The sequence below is a fragment of the Aptenodytes patagonicus genome, chromosome 2, assembly GCF_965638725.1.
Source record: "Aptenodytes patagonicus chromosome 2, bAptPat1.pri.cur, whole genome shotgun sequence".
NCBI lineage: Eukaryota > Metazoa > Chordata > Aves > Sphenisciformes > Spheniscidae > Aptenodytes > Aptenodytes patagonicus.
The window spans coordinates 15,381,831-15,401,874 of record NC_134950.1 but is presented as its reverse complement, the minus strand read 5'-3'; the positions used below and the strand labels follow the sequence as shown (position 1 = coordinate 15,401,874).

General features: G+C 43.6%; 1 protein-coding gene across 3 annotated transcripts in view; it reads left to right on the top strand.

Moving 5' to 3' along the window:
* Window positions 1–17,971, top strand: part of MED30 (mediator complex subunit 30) — a 40,314-nt gene extending 22,343 nt beyond the window's left edge. For all 3 annotated transcript variants that reach the window (XM_076329199.1, XM_076329200.1, XM_076329201.1), the window contains exon 5: window positions 17,147–17,971. In XM_076329199.1, coding sequence (XP_076185314.1) covers window positions 17,147–17,338 — 192 coding nt within the window. In that variant the 3' untranslated portion in view covers window positions 17,339–17,971. The remainder of the gene's footprint in view (window positions 1–17,146) is intronic.
* The last annotated feature ends 2,073 nt before the right edge of the window (window positions 17,972–20,044 follow it).

The following is a 20,044-nucleotide window of genomic DNA, read 5'->3' as shown; positions in this document are numbered from 1 at the left end:
AGGTTTCCATTTCCAGCTCCAAGACCATTTGCATTTGAAGTTTGGGTTCAGGCTGTTGAAAGGCAGGAATTATCTGCAGTGTGCAAATGTGAACGTGGAGTGCAACTGCCCAGGAGACTGGTGATATATCATCTCCAGGGTTTTTGTCGAGGTCTTATATTTTAACAGTGTCAGCCTTCCCAGTCTGTTGCAAGCACAATTTACACCCCTTCTGTCTCCTAAGAGCAAAGGAAATAGAGGCGACAGAGATGTTCCCAGAGGAGTGACTAATCTGTACCCTTCAGGAGTGTTCAAGGATAGCCACCTCTACTAATCATTAAATAGTTGTTTTTAAAACAAGAAAAAAAAATGCAAAGCAGTTAATCCCATTTCCCAAATGTTCTGCAGTGCACATCATTATCTATTCAGCTTCTCGTAGTCATTACCAGAGAGAAATTAGGTCTAGCAATGAATGGTCAGTATGATGCTGTCAGCAACACACACTTCAATTTTAAATTTAAAATGGAGTCTGTTGTCTGCCTGTATCAGCTATTAACTTTACTGTCATTGTCACAAAGCGCATCAATCTCCGTCTGTCCCAAACCCATTTTCTGTGTAGAGTCAGTCCATCTTCCTTATTTCCTACACATGCAGATTTTAAATCATCTTGTAAACCTTGTACTGCACCAAAGGTTTAAGGCTGCAGGACTTGGCAGGCAGGTTTTGGGTTTTTTTCTATTTTTCTCCCCCCTAACATACATTCAGTATCTACTACCAGATGACAGATTGCAGCTACTCTCTGGACTGGATCATGCCAGAAACAGGAAAACAGAAAAGAAACCCTAAAGCTGATGTCAAGTGGACGAAAGCCTGGTTCCACTGAAGCTGATGGCAAATGCAGTAGAACTTGATTTCCAAGTAATTGCTATAAAAGTTGTTTCAGAGAGACAGAGGGTGCACAAAGTGACCTTTGTAGGATGGATCTTGTACATTTTAGAGATGATCTGTGCTTGTGTAGCATCAAAGCATCTGAGAGCATCAGAAATACCCCAGTTAGTTGCCTTCTAGTTTAATGTGGGGGAGTTTGTTACCAGAACATTTTAAGCATTTAATTGAAAGAGTCTTCTGTTCTGGATTTTGCCTCTCTTGTCTAAGAACATTGACTTTTAAGGCTCCTAAATTTCCTCAAAGTTGCCAGAAGGGCACAGCTTAGGGAGCATATATATGATTTATAAAGGATAGCTGTGATAGGAAGAGTTCCTTGACTAGAGAGCATGTTCTGATCTTCATTTTATTCTATAAACATGAATCCTTTAAGCAAGAGTCTTTTTTAATAGCTACAGAGAAATTTCTGCCTCTTGGGTCCATGACAGAAGGTTGCTTCATTAACCTACATCTCACTGGAAAAACTGTAAAGGGACCAATTTGTTAAATACAGTAACTGTGATGTTGTGTTGCATCAGTACATAACACAGCGAGTAATGAAACATGGGTAATTCTGGCCATTTGCATGTGCAATTACTGTGTTGTTAAAGTGTTGGGCACTTGGAACCTGAGTACTCCAAGAGCTGTACTGCCACTTCGAGTGCCGTGTCCAACAACTAAGGTGACACTAATACTTGTTACAAATCTTGTGTTCAAATCCTGTCTCACCCTGTAGATGTCTATATTATCGTAATGAAGCCTAGGGTTTGCTTACAGGAAATCACAGGCTTGCTAAGCTTTGATGTAACTGAGCTACTGTGATCCCTAGATAGCGTCTAAGTGTTGGCAAAACTCCCATACTGACCCTTTCGTCACCTCTCACGCTTGGGAGCTGGGGCTAGTAGGTGTTTTCTAAGTAACGCACAAGGAACTGCACAAGGAGATGCAACACCTGTCCCATTGGTGATTAAAGCACTTCCTTGAAAGACGCAGATTCAGGTCTTCGACCTTTGGTAGCACATCAGGCTCAGCTTGAGGCAAAGAGGGATGCAGCAGCATGAGTCAGGCCTGAAAGGAGCTGACTTTATGTCTGGAAGGTGCTCTCTCATATGCGAGTCTTTTTTTGCATACGTAGAAGCCTCATTGCAGAGAGAGAAAGCAAACATGTATTTCCTGAAAACTGAAAGGTGACACAGAGTATGTGCATAATTTACATTTGTTGGAAGATACAGCTCCTGAGTACAAATCAAATAGCTGCATCCAGAAAGGGGAACAGTAAAAAATATTACACAATGAGAACCAAGCAAGTACTCCCCTTAGCTACAGCAACAAAGGCCAAAGGATAAAGAGAGAGGCGGTATTGTGTAAGGAGGCCCACTGAAGCAAGGTGCACTGGGTATTTTCGCCATCAGACACTGTCTCCAGCTACAGTGAACTGCTTCCCTGGTCAAGGGTTCAGGTGTGTTGGCCCCTAAACCTATGTTACAGCTCAAACAGCAGCAGGGGCTTTTCCTTTACCATTGCATTTGATCCTCTAATGCTGCTTCTGTGATGACAGTGAATTTGCAGTTACAGGCTTGAGTGTGAGACATGGTTGCAGTACCATCTCACCAGATCTTTGCAAAATTGCCAGATAATACTACTCCATTAGAGAAAATATACGACACACCTTCTTCCTTACGTTCTCTTCACACACTTGTAAATGGTGCCTAAGAAACAGTCCTTTGAAAAGCTGAGAGAGTTGGGGTTGTTCAGCCTAGAGAAGAGAAGGCTTCAGGGAGACCTTATTGCAGCCTATCAGTACTTCAAGGGGGCTTCTAAAAAAGATGGCGGCAGACTTTTTAGCAGGGCCTGTTGCGACAGGACAAGGGGGAACAGCTTGAAACTAAAGGGGGGTAGCTTTAGACTAGATATAAGGAAGAAATTTTTTGTGCTGAGGGTGGTGAAACACTGGCACAGGTTGCCCAGAGAGGTGGTGGATGCCCCATCCCTGGGAACATTCAAGGTCAGGTTGGACAGGGCTCTGAGCAACCTGATCTAGCTGAAGATGTCCCTGCCCATGGCAGGGGGCTTGGACTAGATGACCTTTAGAGGTCCCTTCCAACCCAAACTATTCTATGATTCTATGAACTCTTCTTCTAACTACAAACACGCTTGTATAACCAACAGCTGCACACAAAATTGCAAACCTAAGCTCCCATTTTTCACATTTTGTATGGCTGGAAAAACCATCCTTTTCTGATGGCAATAAGCATCCTTGGCTAAGCCACTAGATCTGTGAAGCTTCTTGCCTGCAGGACTCCAACAGCCAGGTGAGATCCTCCACCACTCCTTGGAAGGATGGGCCTGCAGTGCCACTTGTCTTCTAGACTTCTCTAAATATGGAAAAAGACAGCTAGGACCAAATATGAGAAGACACTTTATGGCAGGAGAACAAAAGTGTCCTGGGCTTAGCCTCAGCCAGCCAGTTAAGGATGGAGGAGTTCTCGGGAAACCCTGATCTTCACTCTGACTTTTTTTGTACCTGGGAGGGTCTCTGATTTGAAAAATGTAACACCACTCCATCTGTAAAATAAGAAGGATAATAAGAGTTGCAGGCCTCCTGGTTTTATTAGTTATTGATGTCTAGAAGTAGGTTGGCACTGTGCAAGACATGAAGAATGCTGCTATCTCTGGGGGCTTTTAACCAATGAATTGTAAATACAAGCCTGGAGCTCATCGGTGGCCAGAATGTGATATCCTGCATAGTTTTGGCAATGCTTGGCCTTGTCTGAATGGCAGTGTCATTGGAGCAGGGAGGGCTGTAGGAGCACCTATCAACAGGGGAAGGTGTGCTTTGAGAAAGGATGTAGGAAAATAGAGGTGCATTCCTTTCTAAATTGCATAAAAGAAACATTTGGTTGTTGAGGAGGGTATGGAGCATGGAGGAGATGATAAAGGCATCACCAAGGTGTGATGTACTGCCTGAGTGGAAACGGGAGCAGGAAAAATTGCAGTTGGTGCTATAGGTCAGAGCAGTGTTCTGGGGAGCCTTGAAGGGAAGCACAAGTAGCTGAAATTTAATGCAGGAGGCCAAAGGAAAATAATGGAAGAATTCAGAGGTGCCGCTGTTGAGGCAGATGATTTACTGAGGCATTTGAAATAGGTTGCAAAGGAAAAAGATGAAAATGAAGAGGAGGCTCTAGTAGTCTTGAGGAGAAATGATCAGGGCATGACCACAATTTTTGTCACGTGGCTGACAAGGGTGAACATTGCACATGGTGAAATGATGTCATTTGGCAAATGTCTGGCTCTTGTCTCAGACTGGGAGAGATGAGTCTCAGGAGCTTTAATTAACATGTAGGACTCCTTGTAGGGAATCGCTAAGTGTTGCTATGTCCAGAAGTTTCTCAAGAATTAGAAAGCAAAATGAAACATGGTCACGATTCCCTGATTTCAAAAAGAAATTCAGCAAGAGTGGCAACCTGTGCTTGCTGCCAGGAGATGAATGTTCAGACCTGTTGCCTCCCTAGGGATAGAAAGCTCTAGAAAGATCAAGTCCTTGTTTCTTGGGCTTCCAGAGAGTTTACTCTGATGTTTGAAACGTAGCTCAATAAGCCTTTATGGAGAGATAAAGTATAAATTCTATCTTGATTTCATATTGACTTGTTATAGACAAGCAACTGTTCCAAAAATGTTTTCACATATTCATTCATCTCCCTTTAGAGAATGCAGTGTGCCAGTTTCTGAGAGAGAACAAAATTATCATGTATTATTTTTAGATGTAAGCAATTTGTGGTTAATGTTACTCTGCCAAAACAGGGTACCAAACTCCCTGTTTCAAAACCAAGCAAGTTTACTGGATATCTATAAAACTTGGTCTGAAGGAAAGAGGAGAAATCTTCACCTAACTCAAATAATCTGACATGTACTGCCCACCTACAAATAAGACTGAAGCTGGAGTAGCTCAGCAAGAGAAGATGAAGAATATTAATGTACTGAAATGTCTATATGTGGATGCAAGGAGCATGGAAAATAAGCAGCAGGGACTAGAAGAGATACTAAACAATGAAGTTTATGAACTAGTGGGCACAGTTGAGGCAAGGTGGGCTGATTCCTGTCAATGCTTTGAATGTCAATAAAGAAGGAGACAGTCTGCACAAACAGGCAGAGGGGCGGTGGCAGGATACAGCTGTGTTTTCTCACTGGTGTGGTGCATGCAATGGGCTCAAATGACGTTCTGTTTTCTTGAAGAAACTTAAAATTGGTGGATCAGAAGGAATAAGGAACATGATGGATCCAGTGCAGCTTTTTTTGTTCATGAGCTCTTGGAAATCCATGAAGTCCTAAACAAACTGGTTGGTTGTGATAAAAGACAGTTCAAGCATTTTAAGTTAAATTAACACTCACAGTTCCTTAGTAAAGCTACAAAACACTGGATGTTCTGTTTGGATGTTGGGTGTGTTCTTATGAAGGTTCCTAATTGCAATAATTAGTACCAGCCTCGGGATGGGCCACCCACTTCTCTTTCCCACTTTGATGTCAGCTGCTGAAGGGAAGAATGTAAATAGAAGCTGAACTGTAAACACAAACACTTACTGAGGTCTTTGGCCCCAGTATCGTAGCCCTGAGTCACTGTTTTAGGTTGAACAGCTCAAACATATAAGAACGAACTATCCTATGAAATATGAAACCATAAAAAAGACATTTTAGCCAGCCCCCAGGCATAGGTAGTTTGACCATTAATTGGTTTGCACTTGTCTTTTGCACACTGAATGTTGAGCACTGAAATCCTGCATCCATTAGCTGAACTCCAGTGCTCGGAGCCGCCTGGGTTTGGGTGAAGCAGACTCAGCTTTCCAGTGGAGCTGGGAGCCACAGCTGACCCAAACTGGCCAAAGGGATATTCCATACCATATAACAAATGCCATGCTCAGAAATAAAAACTGGGGTAGAGGAAGAAGATGGTGGAGTTTTGGCTTCCAAGGTGGCCATTGCTTGGCTGTTCTGCCTCTGGGAGAGGGTGAGTGATCTCCTTTGTCTCACTTTTTTTTTTTCCTCTTTCCCTCACCCGCTAAACTGTCTTATCTCAACTCACGAGTTTTCTCACTTGTGTTCTATTTGTTCTCTCCCAGTGGAGCTGGAAATCTCATGGGAAAGGGTAGTCTTGTGAGCATATCAATGTGAATACAGCATCACGGGATATTGTGCCAGCCACGAGGTTAACGCCAGGGCTATTTCTGAAGCACGTCAATGAAGAGTGACACCTTCAGCCTGGTTTGGCACCTGCTTCCCCAGTCCTGGAGGGATGAGATATCTCAAGAGCCCGTGTGAGTTATGGAGTAAGAGGTCAGGTACCCAGGATGCCACCTTCTGCTAGGGAACCTGGCCCACAGGTCCCTTTCCGGTTAGCTTCCCACAGATCTCTGTGAACTACTGAATTACTATCTAAGGATAGTTCATTCAGAGACTGTTTTCCGCAGGCAGTATGGACAAAATTCCCCCAAGTTTGGATCTGTCCACCATCTATTAGTTACCACTGCCCCAGAAAGCCACGAATCTTCCCTTCTCCTCCTCAAGCTACAGACCACACCATACCAAAACACCACTGTGGAAAAGTCTCACATCATTTAAACACTTTGGAAGGAAAAAACACCAAAAATTATTATGTATTAGGTCCTCCACGGGTAGCCTGGTGGAGACTGAGGCTGTGTGCTAGAAGTATGGATTGCCAGTTGCCTCTGGAGGACGAGCCCTGAGCTGTCAGGCTGTAATCTACACCATGCCACTGGCCAGGTTGCGTGTTCCCTGTTGCAAATGCCTATAGGCAGGTAGGCACAGCCTAAGCCTTGTTTAAAACATGGTGGGGAAAGACAGACATCTACTGCAGAATACCTGCAAGGTGAGGGCATATGCCTCTGAACAGGCCGTTGCTGCGGAGCAAGGTCCTGGTCTGAATGAGGTAGTGATGGGATTCCAAATGTTATCCTCTGGTGTCAATTTTGGTTTCATGTCTGGTTGTTGTTGGGGAAAAGAGGGTATGAAACCATCACATTTCATGGTGGCTGGGCAGTGTACTAAAATACATGGAGGAATGTTTCTGGGCTGGCAGGGACAAGTGGAAAGAGCCTCGCAGGCTACTTACCCAAGAGTGAGCTTTACCAAAGGCAGGTGCAGCAAGCCACCATCTCCAGGCATGGCCGCCTGGCCTCGGGAGGGAGCAGCGCTGCTCGCAGATGGTGGGGCTCTTCATATCCAAGAGGTTACTGCGGTCCCTTCCCAGCACTTTTTGTGGCACCCACACACAACCCAGAGCTGAGGGGATGAAACCGCACATGCACCTGGTGCTTCAGACTCTTCAGACACACGTCCTGGTTTCCGCTCTCATGGGGCTTGCTGCCGCCCATGTGCAGCTGCTTCCTACTGCCTCCCCATCACCCCAAAAGCTGATGTCCCTCCTCCTCTCGCAGCAGCCCTGCACCTGCTGAGCCTCCCTCCCAGACTCCTTTAGATTAGCTTAAATGCTTTTGAGCAGTAGATGCTTCCTTGCCTGGATCAGTTGGAAGATGGGGAATGCTCGTTTGACTAAGCTACCCCTTAATCCTTTAACGGGAAGCTTTTCTCTAGCAGAACTGGGGAGTGAAACACACAGGATGAAGGCTTGTTAGCAGAAAATACTGCACCATTGTGTTTTCTTTGGCAGCTCGGCAGCAGACTGCAACACTTTACAGACATGCGTGTGTCAAAGCAAGCCGTGCCGCGGGGCTGGATGCAGCCTGCTGGGAGTAGGGAAGGGAGGGGAACTGGAGATGGGTCTGGGATGAGATACTGCAATCTGTAACTGCCCCACATATATTATTAAATCTGTGCTTTTAGATATAAAAACAGTGTGGGACTGTCAATACTAAATATGTCAGTCACAGGTAGAAATTGCCTGGTGTCCTGCAATTCTTATTTGCATGAAATCAAAAATAGTAGGAGGAAATCTGCCCGCAGCAGACTTTCAATTTACGTCAGTCTGCCAAACTCTTCACCGAAAGCAAGCCGCTGCGTGAACACTTAGTCATCACCTTCATTTAACATCCAGTGGGTGTAATGTTTGGCAGCCTAGCCCTCTGAAGACACAGCCCTGGCATCTCATTTTAGCACATTATTCCATTATATTGTGCACTGTAGTATCCCTGTGTAAGGAAAGCAAGGAAAATGCATAACTGTATGTGCACAAGGGGCACACAGCCAAAGCTGGCTTGTCTGGGGCAAGCAGAGTGCCTGTAATTAAAAAGCTGGAGGGTGGCAGATAGGCCAGGTCAGGTGAGGGGAGCGCTGGGATTGCCTAGGCGGGCTGGGGGGTCAGAGACCAGCACCCCCTCCAGCTGAGGAGCCTGTTTCCAAACCTGCTGCTGGAAGGAAGCAAAAAAGACTGTCCACGCAGCTCGATCAGAGACAGATATAGGAATGGCATCGCTTTGCCACACTCAGCACACCTTCGAAAGATGTTCTCAGTTCCCATTTGTTTTCATACTCTGTATCTTCTTCTCTCCTCGGTGCTCACACCATCGATGCTCTGGCTGTGGAGAATACAGCCAGTCCCCCAGGCTTTGCTGGCCCTCCCTGGGGACATTGGCTGGGCCATACCATGGCTCACAAATGGTCTGACTGGTGCAGACTGGAGGTTGCCCAGTGCCTGAGCTGGGGGATCCTGGGAATGTCCTCAAGGTGGACTTAGATGTCTTTTTAGACACCAAAACCCATTCCAAATCTGACCCTACTGGGAATCAAAGACAGGTTTTCAAGGTGTAAGCATGATGCCAAGTGCAAGTTTAGAAAGTACCGAAGTACGCAACATTGGTGTTTGCTAAATCTTCATTGGCCCTTTTTTAACAAACCTTATGATGTTGCATTTATTTCTGCAAGTGCTAAATATCTGTTTTGGTCCTTAGGTGCTTAAGATCTGTGTAATCTAAAAACCAAGGCCCAGACAGACCCTCAAGGGCACCAAGCTTTCACTGATATTCATGTAGTTGGCAATTAAGAGCAAGACTCACGCAACTACAAGTAAGCACCACAACACCTAGCTTTTAGACCTCCCTGGTGCAGAACCCAAAATAAGAGTGGGCATATAGAGATTACAGCCACCCTGGTAAATTAAACATATCCAGAAGCATGCTGTCACAAAGGCTGGCCTGCACCAAAGCTTTCAGTGATGGGGAGCCACATGCAGACTGCCTCCTTGGAGAGGCCTCGGACCATTCCTGCTCCCAGGTTGTGGCTAGATGCTCTTTGGCAGACTGAGAGCTGACACAAGCCAAAAAAGTTTCCAGGAACCATTCAAATGAGTTAAAAGTACACACAACTGAATTACAGTTTCCCTAGAGCCTCCCTGGCACTCCGTAGTTGACTGGCACAGAGAGAGTCATGGGCTATCTATACAGCCCTTGGCGGCGACCAGCAGTGGTGGGATAAGAGACCTTTCATCCACCTTCACTAGGTGCCCTGACAGCTAGGCTGCAGCAGCATGTGGTTGCTCATGCACCCTTCTCCTGGCCGCAGGAACCTTGATTTTTTTGTGCATTCAACCACTTTCTCACTATTTCTCTCAACCTCGGGCAGCTCCCTGCTTTGCTGGCCAGCCACTGTCTGTCACACGTGTTTATCTGTCTCAGGGCAGTTTATGGGGAACCTGAAGAACGTGGAGCCTGAGGCAGAAAATCCTGCGAGAGCTTCGCTGTTGTGTGCTCAGCTAAGCGACAGCAAAATTGCTCGCTTGTGTTTTGTGCCCTTTAAAACATTATCCCTAGAAAAACTGGATGGAGCTAATGTGGTGTCTTTGAAACCTTATAACAGACCATGATGACATGAGCATCCCTGAAATTCCACCAGTGCTGAGGGCGAGGAGGTGGATATTTTTATTTACAGCTAGCCTGTGACCCGATCCCGTGAAAGTATGCTCGTTAATAGGCCTTATACAAGTGGGATTACTCTCATTACTCTGGTAAAGAGTGAGCCCACCAACAGAATAAACATTTGCAGGATCAAGTAGCAGATGAGTCATCTTTTCCAAACACAAAAAGCCAGCGAGCCAGTAAATAAACGTTAGTTAAATTAACTATCACACACAAGCTCCGTATATATTTAGAACAACCTTGAGATAGCCACCCGCCACATACTAAAATACTGTCTAGATCTTTGTCCTAACACAAGCATCTCCAGCTAACACCATCCCGATGCCCAGCAATCCCTCTGCCGCGGCTGTCCCCAGCCAGGGGAATGCTCCTCCTAATCCGAACCATGTGCCAGTTGAGCACCAGCGGATAAACTAATCGAGTCCAGCAAGACAAACGTCTGCAGGGTTAACTTCTGCTCTCCTTTGCTTCCTCTACAGCCTGTTTGAAGTCCATCGGGTCGTACTAAGTAAACTAGAGGGGAACTGTGTCCACAGTGTCTCTGGTGTAAACATAACACTACCATATTCCCCCACAGGCATTTCAAATAACTTTCGAGAATCAGTATAAAAACATGACCATTAAATTAATAAAATAATATTTAAGCTGGTTACTCTTCCCTGAGGGTTTAAAACCTTTTTTTTTTTTTTAAACTAAAATTAAGTAGGTGAACATCTCCTGAGTAAACTGATCCTAACAATGCAAAGATGAAGCAAAGCAGGGCAGGATGCCTCACCAATGCAGAACTCTTCTTTGTAATAGTCTTCTGGTGTTTTTTTCAGACATCCTTCAAAGGACCAAACAATAAACCTCTGATAGGATCATGCCATGGTCAATTAGACCTCATCTGTGGGCAAGTTTTACCAATGTTCAGTCCACATTTTTCTTGTTAAACTTTATCCTACTGCTCCTTGCTGGCTCCATCACTGGTATCCTTTACAGGAAGGAACTGATCACATCAACAGCATTGGATTCAGTGCCCGCTAGAGCAGTGGGAGCCCTCCCAGTTACTACAACATGGGTACTGGTCTGGGCATGCTGGGCCTGGCCTCTAGTCAAAGCAGAAAGACCTGTTGTCACAGGTAGATACGATGTCTTGTCCTCCAGCAGGAAGCTGGTGTACTTATTTCCAAGGACTTCTGATTTAGGGTCATTCTGATTTAGGGTCGTTCTGGGCAACAGCTAGAGCCTGTTTTTCAGTGAGGCTGAGGAAGTTGATATGTACAATGCGCTTATTGTCTGTGAAAGTCAGACACGTGTAGGGATATACACAGATGTGTTCGGCACCGGGGAAAACAGAGCTGTTTGGGGAGTTTTGATGAATATGCCATGACTGCATATGGATAGTGTGCCTTTCAAAAGAGAGAGCTGTGTGGTTTGTATGGACTTTTGTAGCCTGAGGTGTCAACTTCTAAATCTCAATGAAGCAACTTTTTGGGGTCTTTTTTCCTCTCAGCACTGGATTGTCCACAAAGAAACATTTTTCCCATTGTATTTCATTCTTAGAAGAAAACTGCAGCTGATGATGATGCTTGTTGAGATTCCTTCAGCTCTAGCATTATTTTGACAACATTGTAAATGAATTATGGGACCAATTTTGGCTGTACCGTTAGCCATTGGTCCCATCTTCATGGTGATTTTGACACTATCTCTAGTATCTTCTTCAAAGCTTTGTATGGGCTGGGTGCCATGTGGTTTGACGGTGAGTTTTCCCATTGAAATCCGTACAAGTCTAGCACATGGGCGATTTCACAGCATGGAAATGATGTTTCCAAAAATGTACAGTGTCGATATCTTTTCCTTGGGCATGGGGCCCACTCACTGCCTTCTGAGCTGAAAAACGCTCCAGTTGTAGCAGTGGCTTTGTGCAACTTATTTAAGGAGCACAGTCTCAGCTGCTGCAGACTTAATAGCTCCACTGATTTCTGTTTCCATCTGATAAAATTACAGCTTGTTTGTTTGCTTGTTGGTTTCATTTAAGGTTTGAATTGTGCTGATGATCCTCACAAGATCCATTTCCTTCTGCATCTTTTGTTGAGACATTGGTGCTGAATTGGGTTGAGCTGCGATGCAGGAACTCTCTGTCTTAAATTAGCTGTTGGGTGAAATCGTGACGCAGGCTGTGGCAACAGGAGGAGGGTGATGGCCTCTGGTGGGGCTCTGATTCTGAGTGCCTGGTCATCTGTCCCTCAGTCCTTTTACCTGTGCCACAGGAGAGCTGACAAGACAATGAACATTTTGATCTGGGAATAAAACCCCAATATTGGAACCCAGCACTAGGGACAGTCACAGCTCTGAATGTTTCCTGACCATTTAGCAGGACAAAACACACCAGAGCAAAGCAAATGTAAAATACTACTGTTCTTATTTTGTAAAGCCACTCCATATCTGTATAGGGTTCTTCTCCACATGGTTTGATTTCAGCAGTCTAAGGGCACAGCACGCATGGCAGTGGAGAATCAGACTGTATCATTTTAATACGGAGTTTTAGCTGTGTTTCATTTCAGTAATATTTCACAGGAGGCTTCTATGACTGACAGGCACCATATAAATAAAATATATGATCATTTCAAAAGCATAACCTATAGGTTGCTCTCTTGTGCTGACTACAACATTTGCTACTAACATTCTTCCTTAGCCATAAACACAGTGAATCAACAAAGCTGCTGGACACGGTGGTTTTAAAACCAGTCTATAAACTAAACATGTAAAAGAGGTATATAAAACATAAGGTAGAGTACATACATATACACACATATATATGCCAGTTACTTACTCACTGTCACATATTCACATGGTACAAAATATCAACTTCTTCCTTCTCAATCACATACTTTTAAGAAATGTAAAAATAAATCACCAGTAAAAATAAATTAAGTGACTCAGTTGCCCATGTACTGTGAACTGTGATATGCCCTGCTTGTCAGTAGGTGTCATGCAACACCACAGTTTCTAAACACCTGGCTTGCATAAAAATGTCCCTTAAAGAGGATATTCACCTCCAAATGGGTTTTGCTGTTTTTTTAAGGTCACAAATATTCTCATTTGGATGATGAACAAGTGTAATGTGAGCATCCACTAATGAGGAACTGCAGCTCATTCCCTTGTCTCTTTGGTTACGCAGTGGGTCGTGTTTGGAAAGGCAGCAGTAGCCAACGCAGCAGTGAGCTGTGTAGACAGGGTAGCACAGAAGAAGAGAGCTCTTGCTGGAGAGTCGAAGCACAAAGGCACCAAGCCTAATACCTGCTCACCTCTGTATTACCTTTTCTTTTCTCTTTTCTCCCTGTGTCCCCAATAATCCAATAAAAACTCTTTTGTTTCTGTCATAGCTGCAAACACAACTCAATAATGTCATCATACAGATCAGCCAACTCAATTTTTCTCTAATCCAATCAATAAAATGACCATGCTGTGCTCCTTGCTCCAATTTAAAATCAAGGATGACAGCCTGAAAGAAGTAGATCCCAGTCTGCTGCTGATCAAACCTTAGGGTATCATTTTGTTCAGTTGCAGTTTTCACAGCTTGGTCATACACACATTGAACCTGCAAATGCAGCAATGAAGCTAAACGAAGTGGGGAGCAAAACAAAAGTTGAATTTTACAGATTTCAGGCTGACTGGAGCCCTCAAAGAGCTCATCGGATGCCCCAGCCATGAGTTAAGCGAGTGCCTGGATGCCCGGTAGGAAGGAGGAGGGTTCAGTCACATGCCTAGCATGACATGTGCAAGTGACATGACCGACCACAGGGATTTATGTTTCCGTGCCCCAAAACCTAGGTCGATCCACAGCCCTGAGAGGTTCAGACTGCCCTGAGACAGAGCATTAGATATGGCAGTTGAGATCAGCCAGGTATTTCCATTCCAGCTCCCTCTGGCTAATTCCTGATAACACTTTGAATGTCTATTGATCAGGCAGAAATTTTTTTATTTGCTCCTGCAATTTAAATCTCATTTGATTTGTTGGCATGAAGCCATCACCATTTTTTAATGCAAAGAGAACGATTTTTTTTTTCAACATCTATAAAGAAGAAAATTGTTGCAACTCTTTTTTTTTTTAAACAGCTTTAACGCCAAAGCAGCTGGGGGAAGCAAGTCTGAATTTGTCAGACAGATAGATAGCCCTTGTTGTACAGAAGTGTCTTGGAGTGTTCCAGTTAAAATTGGTTTTGATTTGCCAGAGTTAAGAGCTGTTGAGAATTGCACATGCAGTAAATGTTTTAACACTGATAATGCTGAGCTGGGAAGTGGCAGAAGCTCGCTGCTGCGGCTACCGTAGCTGCAGTCTGGCCAAGTTTGCTGAGGCATGGGATGTCAGAGGCCCCCGGGGACTGTAAACCAAAGGGGCCAGGTGGAGGGTTCCTGAACACTAAATGAAGTGAACTGGCGCCAAAAAAGTGATAAAGTCCCCATGGGGATCCGACCTTTCAGACCTCTACTAAATCCAGCCCTAAGACAGGGTGATTTTTTTTTCTCCTGCACAAAGTCACACTCACTAGGGGAGATGCCATGCTGGTGTCGCCAGTAAGGTAGCAAAGTACTCTGGCGGCATATTGATTTTGCACAACATAAGATACTTCATGGAAAGAGAGAGATTTACTGTGTGACAGGTAGACAGAAAGGCAGGTAGCAGTGTAATCAGAGAAAATGGAGTCTACTAGCAGCATCTTATTTATGGTCCTTTATTGTGAAAACACGGAGCACCCAAGGACTGTTATTTTCTCTTTAAAAGCTCTTGGAACAGCTTTCCAGCACCACATGCAGTATTGCAGTTAGAGAAATATTGGCCTAAGTAACTTGGACCAATGTTTTGTTAATGGATATGTATTACTAATAGTATATTTATTGATCTATCACTTGAATTGTGGCCAAATCTTGACTCTAGTCAGAACCTCTGGGATAGCAATAAACTGTGCAACGCCATGGCTGTACTCGACCAACACAACATCACCCCTTTCCCCAGAGAGCATATTACCTCCTATTTATGTCATTGTTTCTGCATCCTGTATATGGCCACAGCATATCCGCCTATAGGTCCAACACCTGGTGGTGAGGAGAGAGAAGACGTGGATGGTGATAATGCAGTTGTCTATAAGGCTGTCAATAAAATCTATAGATTGAGAAAATGATGCAAATACGGAGCATTCAAACGGCTGGAATACGGGGGGGGGGGGGGGTGAGAGAGAGCGTGAAAGGCAGAAATTAATTCATGTGATTTATTCAAATATATGTCTGACAGATACCCAACTTCCAGACATATTACAAGGCAGCAGAAAGAGAAGGGTGGATATGCATTTACAGAGATATCCAGTTCTCTAAGCAAGAGAAAATACATAAATATAGCAAATAGCTTAGAGCAGCAGGACTAGTGGAGGCTGGTTTCCTATGGATTTGTGTCCTGGCTTGACTATACAGCATACAACGTGTGAGCTCCAAATGACTGTTTCCCATGTCTGGGAACCTGACAGGTTTTCTACCATCTAAGAAGGGGTTAGACAAAGCTTGTGCTACAACCTTTCCTTCAGTGGAGATGACAGCACAGCTCTTTCCTCTACTTGGCTGCCGATTTTCATTAAATCTGTAAGGATACAGTACCTCTGAGATTGTCAAATATGGTTGAAATTAGTCAAGAGGTTGAAAATTTATTAGTAACACATTTACATGTATACACGCACACACATGCAGCGCGTGCTTTCAGAAGCCTGGGCTCATAGGAAGCCAAGATAAGAAGAATATGTAAAAAGCTCTCTGATCTCTAAGCTGCTCATTCCCAGTGTGAAGCAAAACAGCAGAATGTAGTTTATTAAAATATTTGTCAGTGTGTTCTTAATTTAAAATCTGGTTCTTTCTATAGGAGAAAAAAGGAGGTGCCCCTCTCAAGAGCTGAACAAGAGACAAATGTGTAACTGTTCATAGATTTGAAAGCTGGAGGACAATTACGCTCATGTAGTCCCATGTCCTATATAGCTCATGCCAAGGAGTGTACAGGCGAGGTAGTTCACACATGTATAAGGCACAATTAGTGCCATAAGTTGAGTAATACCTTGGTAAGACTATACCTGGAGTCCCATACTCAATTCTACTGCTATGCGGTAATGAAGAAGAATTCAACCTGGAATGGGGCAGAGCAGGCCTAGTAGGATGTTCAGAGATTTTAGCATTTATTTTTTGAGGGGAGACTAGGAAAGGTTGGCTTGTTTTGCTTAGCAAAATGAAGGCTGGGAGAGAATATGGTCATTCTCTATAAAAATATCAGAAAGGCAAGTGTGAGCAAGGCAGAAGTGGCAGTTAGACATAGAGACTATGGCTAGCATTAGAGCTCATGGCTGTAAAATAATCTTCTAAAATTAGACCAAAAGTTGAAAGAAGCTACCTAGTGAACAGAGGAGTTAATTCCTGGATCTGCATTTTAACAGAAGTAGAAGTAAATAGCAAACTCATTTCAAGATGTCGCTTAATGAAAGATTGCCAGGAGGATGTCTGACAGAGCGATATATGACTAAAAGAACTTGGACTCTGCAACCCAAGATGTTCTCCATCCTCATGAGGTTCTAAAGGACATCATTCAGCAGTTCAGAGGCTGGAAATTTGGGGTTGAGCCTTTTACGATGTTGGAAAAGCGATGTGCCATAGAGTAGGTCTGCAGTGCAAAGCCACATTCAGCATTGAAGGAGGAGGGGGATCTACTCAGGAATAAAGGGAAATTTAAGCTCCTTCCCCTACACACCACACCAAGTGGCATACCATGCAAGCCTCCAAGTGACGTGGTTGCAGCCCCATCACTGCCTGCATTTAGCCTGGCACCATATCAACTCCTGCTTAAAGGCTATCCCATTAGCAAGAAGCACAGTGCTCTATCCTGTTTCATTACTTTATCATTTTCCTTTCTCGTGCCCTATTTACTGGGCTTGTAAAGTGTGTATAGCCTACAAGTGGCAGAAAGAGTTTGACTAAAAATATAATTAAGAGAATTCTGTGTGACACAGACATGGAAACTGTGGAAAGCATCGGCCATAATGACAATGCTGTTGGACATCCATAATTGAATGTCACTAAGCCACCCAACAGCATTCCATGTTACATGGGTTTGATTTCTTTTTCCCAGATACTGCTGAACAGATTGGTGGGAGTCTGAGGGGAAGAAAACAGAATTATGTTCTGACTTGCACCCTAGATGCTGAGCCTCACCTTCCACCAGCTCTCCAGACTGAGATTGTTTCTCCCAATGCGTAGGTGTAGAAGTAATCTCATTCCTAATGTGGCATATAGGCTGTATTTCAATCTCTCTTTATGTTTATCAGTAACATAAATCTCTTTTCTTACAGTGCAGAACATCTCTTGGAGGCAGGAACTCATTGACCACATGCTGCAGCAGTTGGAGAGGCATGCCTACTAATTACTGGCACTCTGCAGCACTTACATCAACATTTGCTGTTGCAAGTAATAATAATGAGCCACAGCATGGGTCAGATCACACTACCAACAGCTTCCTTCCTACTTATTGTTTTTTACCCTAGTTTTTTCTTTTCACTTTCCAACTTTGCACCCTGATCACCTCCCTCATCCCTGGACCATGAACAGGCTCCATGTTGGACAAAACTTCCAAGTTGGAACGAAGGAAAATGAAGGCACTAATCCTGTCTGGAAATTCATCTGAGACACAGATTTCCCCTGAGTCACTCTCACATATTTCAAAAAGTATATTTGGGTTAACGTTCCCCAAGGTATGGCAGGCTGGCTGTGACAACATGGGCTGGTGTTACAGAACAATTTTCCTATATAAATTGAACAGAAAACCTTTGTAGATCATAAGCAAAGAAAACTGGTTGCATGTCCATCCAGTTCTGAGGTGTTAGCCATCTTCATTCAGACTAAAAAGCTATCATGGGAACTGATGATGCACAGAGTTACCAGAGTGAATCAGTGAGATCTGCTTAAATCAATGGAGATCCAATGCTTTAAAACACATGTGAATGTTAGGAGAACGGAGGTTTTATATGGTTGGCTCTTTGTGGTGGCCTCCTGTTCATCTCTTAAATCTCTGCAAGTTCCTCGTAAGTAGGTAGTATCAGCAAAGGCTGGACAACTTACAGACAGCTGTGGTGGATACTTCAGGACACCGCACCAGCCCTCACCACCCTTGTAACAGACATTTCCCTCCAGATGTTTCATAGGTTATTCCACACAGACTGACATCCATGGTCTAAGAGCTATTGCTAATATGCTGGACTCATTTGTGTGTTGCTGTGGTTTGTGATGGTGCCACCCTGCCTGAAGCAGGGGACTGCACCAGCACGAAGAGCAGAGCATGGTGGGTGCCTTCCTCCTTTTCTGTAAATTGTTCCTGTCCCTGGTCTCCTTTCCATCCAAGTGCTCTCGGAGAAGTTGGTTTTCTCTGTATGCCAGCATGAGCAATTGCTGATCCGTCTGAGGCAAAGCCCAGCCAGCATCAGCTCAAGAACTCACCGCCTCTTCCTGCAGTACATCAAGAAATTAGATGTAACATCAGAAAGTCTGGCTCACATTGTCTTCTTGCGTTGGGCTATACAAAAGGTGACTCCCAAAGGGTGCCTAAGCCCATACCCTGGATCGTCCCTCACCAAGAAGGTACTTCCTTATTACTTTTCTACCTGGTAGAACAAATCACTTTCTTCTTTTCATGCACAGGCTCCCTTAGTCCTTCCTTAGCCAAATTAACGTACACTAGCTGTCTGGAGACTCACAGAGATGCTTACAACAACACGTGTTTGGCTCCTACGACAACTCCACGGAGAGCATTTGCATGCCAGTGTACAAAATGAAGCAAAGTACACACATGCAACATGCGAAGCCTGAAGTTTAACTGCTTTATTTTCTAATGTCACATATTTTCTTTCTTTCTTATTTTGATTAATACTTCGAAAAACACTACCAGTACTGAAATAATTGCCAGAATCTTGACTAGCAATTTGTGTTTCTGAGCTTAAGAAGCTAACATTGGTCATAACACATCAGCCTGAAGGGGTGTGTTGTCCAATATCCTATTTCTGAGGAAAAGCAAGGGAAGAGCACAGCCACATATACTGGTACTGCCATGAAATAACCTCCCTGCCTCCAGCAGCTCGGGGACTATGCAGGCTGTGCAGGCAGTTTTTGTATGAATAATAATGTGATATATGCTCTCTATTTTTAGTCAGCCAGCACATATAAGAAGCTTCTAGGATTTTAGTCTACGCAAGTAGGAGGCAAAAAGATTTTTAGACATTATTTATATATAAAGAGGAAAGTACTGTATATTCCCCCCAATGTATTCCTACTTTCCTCTTATTCTCAAGGTTCTCCATGCTAGAAAAGTAAATATACCTGTGAGTTAAATACATCTTTTTAGTTAAAACTGATATGAGGACTTACTGAAAAAAATGGTAAAATGCTGTCTCAGTTGAGTCTGATTTTTTCAAAATAAAAATCCATATTGATGAATATTTGTTAAATCAGAAGATGGATGGTCAAACAACCAGGTAAACAGTGTTAGTTTGCGAGCTGTTTTCCCAAACCAGAGCCAAGGTTTTTTAATAGTCCCAAAGATGAGTGTCACTAGGTGCCAAAGAAAGTCTGTACAATGCCCGACAGGAACTTTTAGTGGTCCTACCAAGTCTAGAAATCATGCTACATGCTCTGAGTGTCCTTTCCTGGCAATTATCTATTGATCTGCTACATACATATGTGCTATAGCATAGCTAAGTTCCCTAATTTAAAGTATTACTCAGTCTTCAACTCCCACTGATCTCAGTGTTTAGGTTTCTGGGGAAAAAAAACACAAAACAAACCAAGAAAAGGATCTGGCTATCTTTTCAGGAGTCTAGATGTGGAGACAGAAAAATAGATACTCAAATCCTGGCACCAGATGTCTGATGGCATGTTTGGAGAATTAGTAAGACTGGATAGACAAGAAAAATGGAGAGGAAGGCTTCACCCAATATAATAGGAATGTATCTGCAAGCAATTATTATGTCATTATAATTTCACAAACAATACGTATTAACCGGTACACAAATCTCTGTAAGTGCTAAATGAAATGTTATCCATTATATTCCAAATGCTTTATCACAAGAGACATTTTGTGACATCAGAAACTAGTTTTCCTTCCACTCAATTATCTCTATTAACTGGTAATGTATACTGAATCCCTGCCATGTGCTTCATAATGCTGATCCTCATTAACTGAGTAAACAGAAATACAGCCT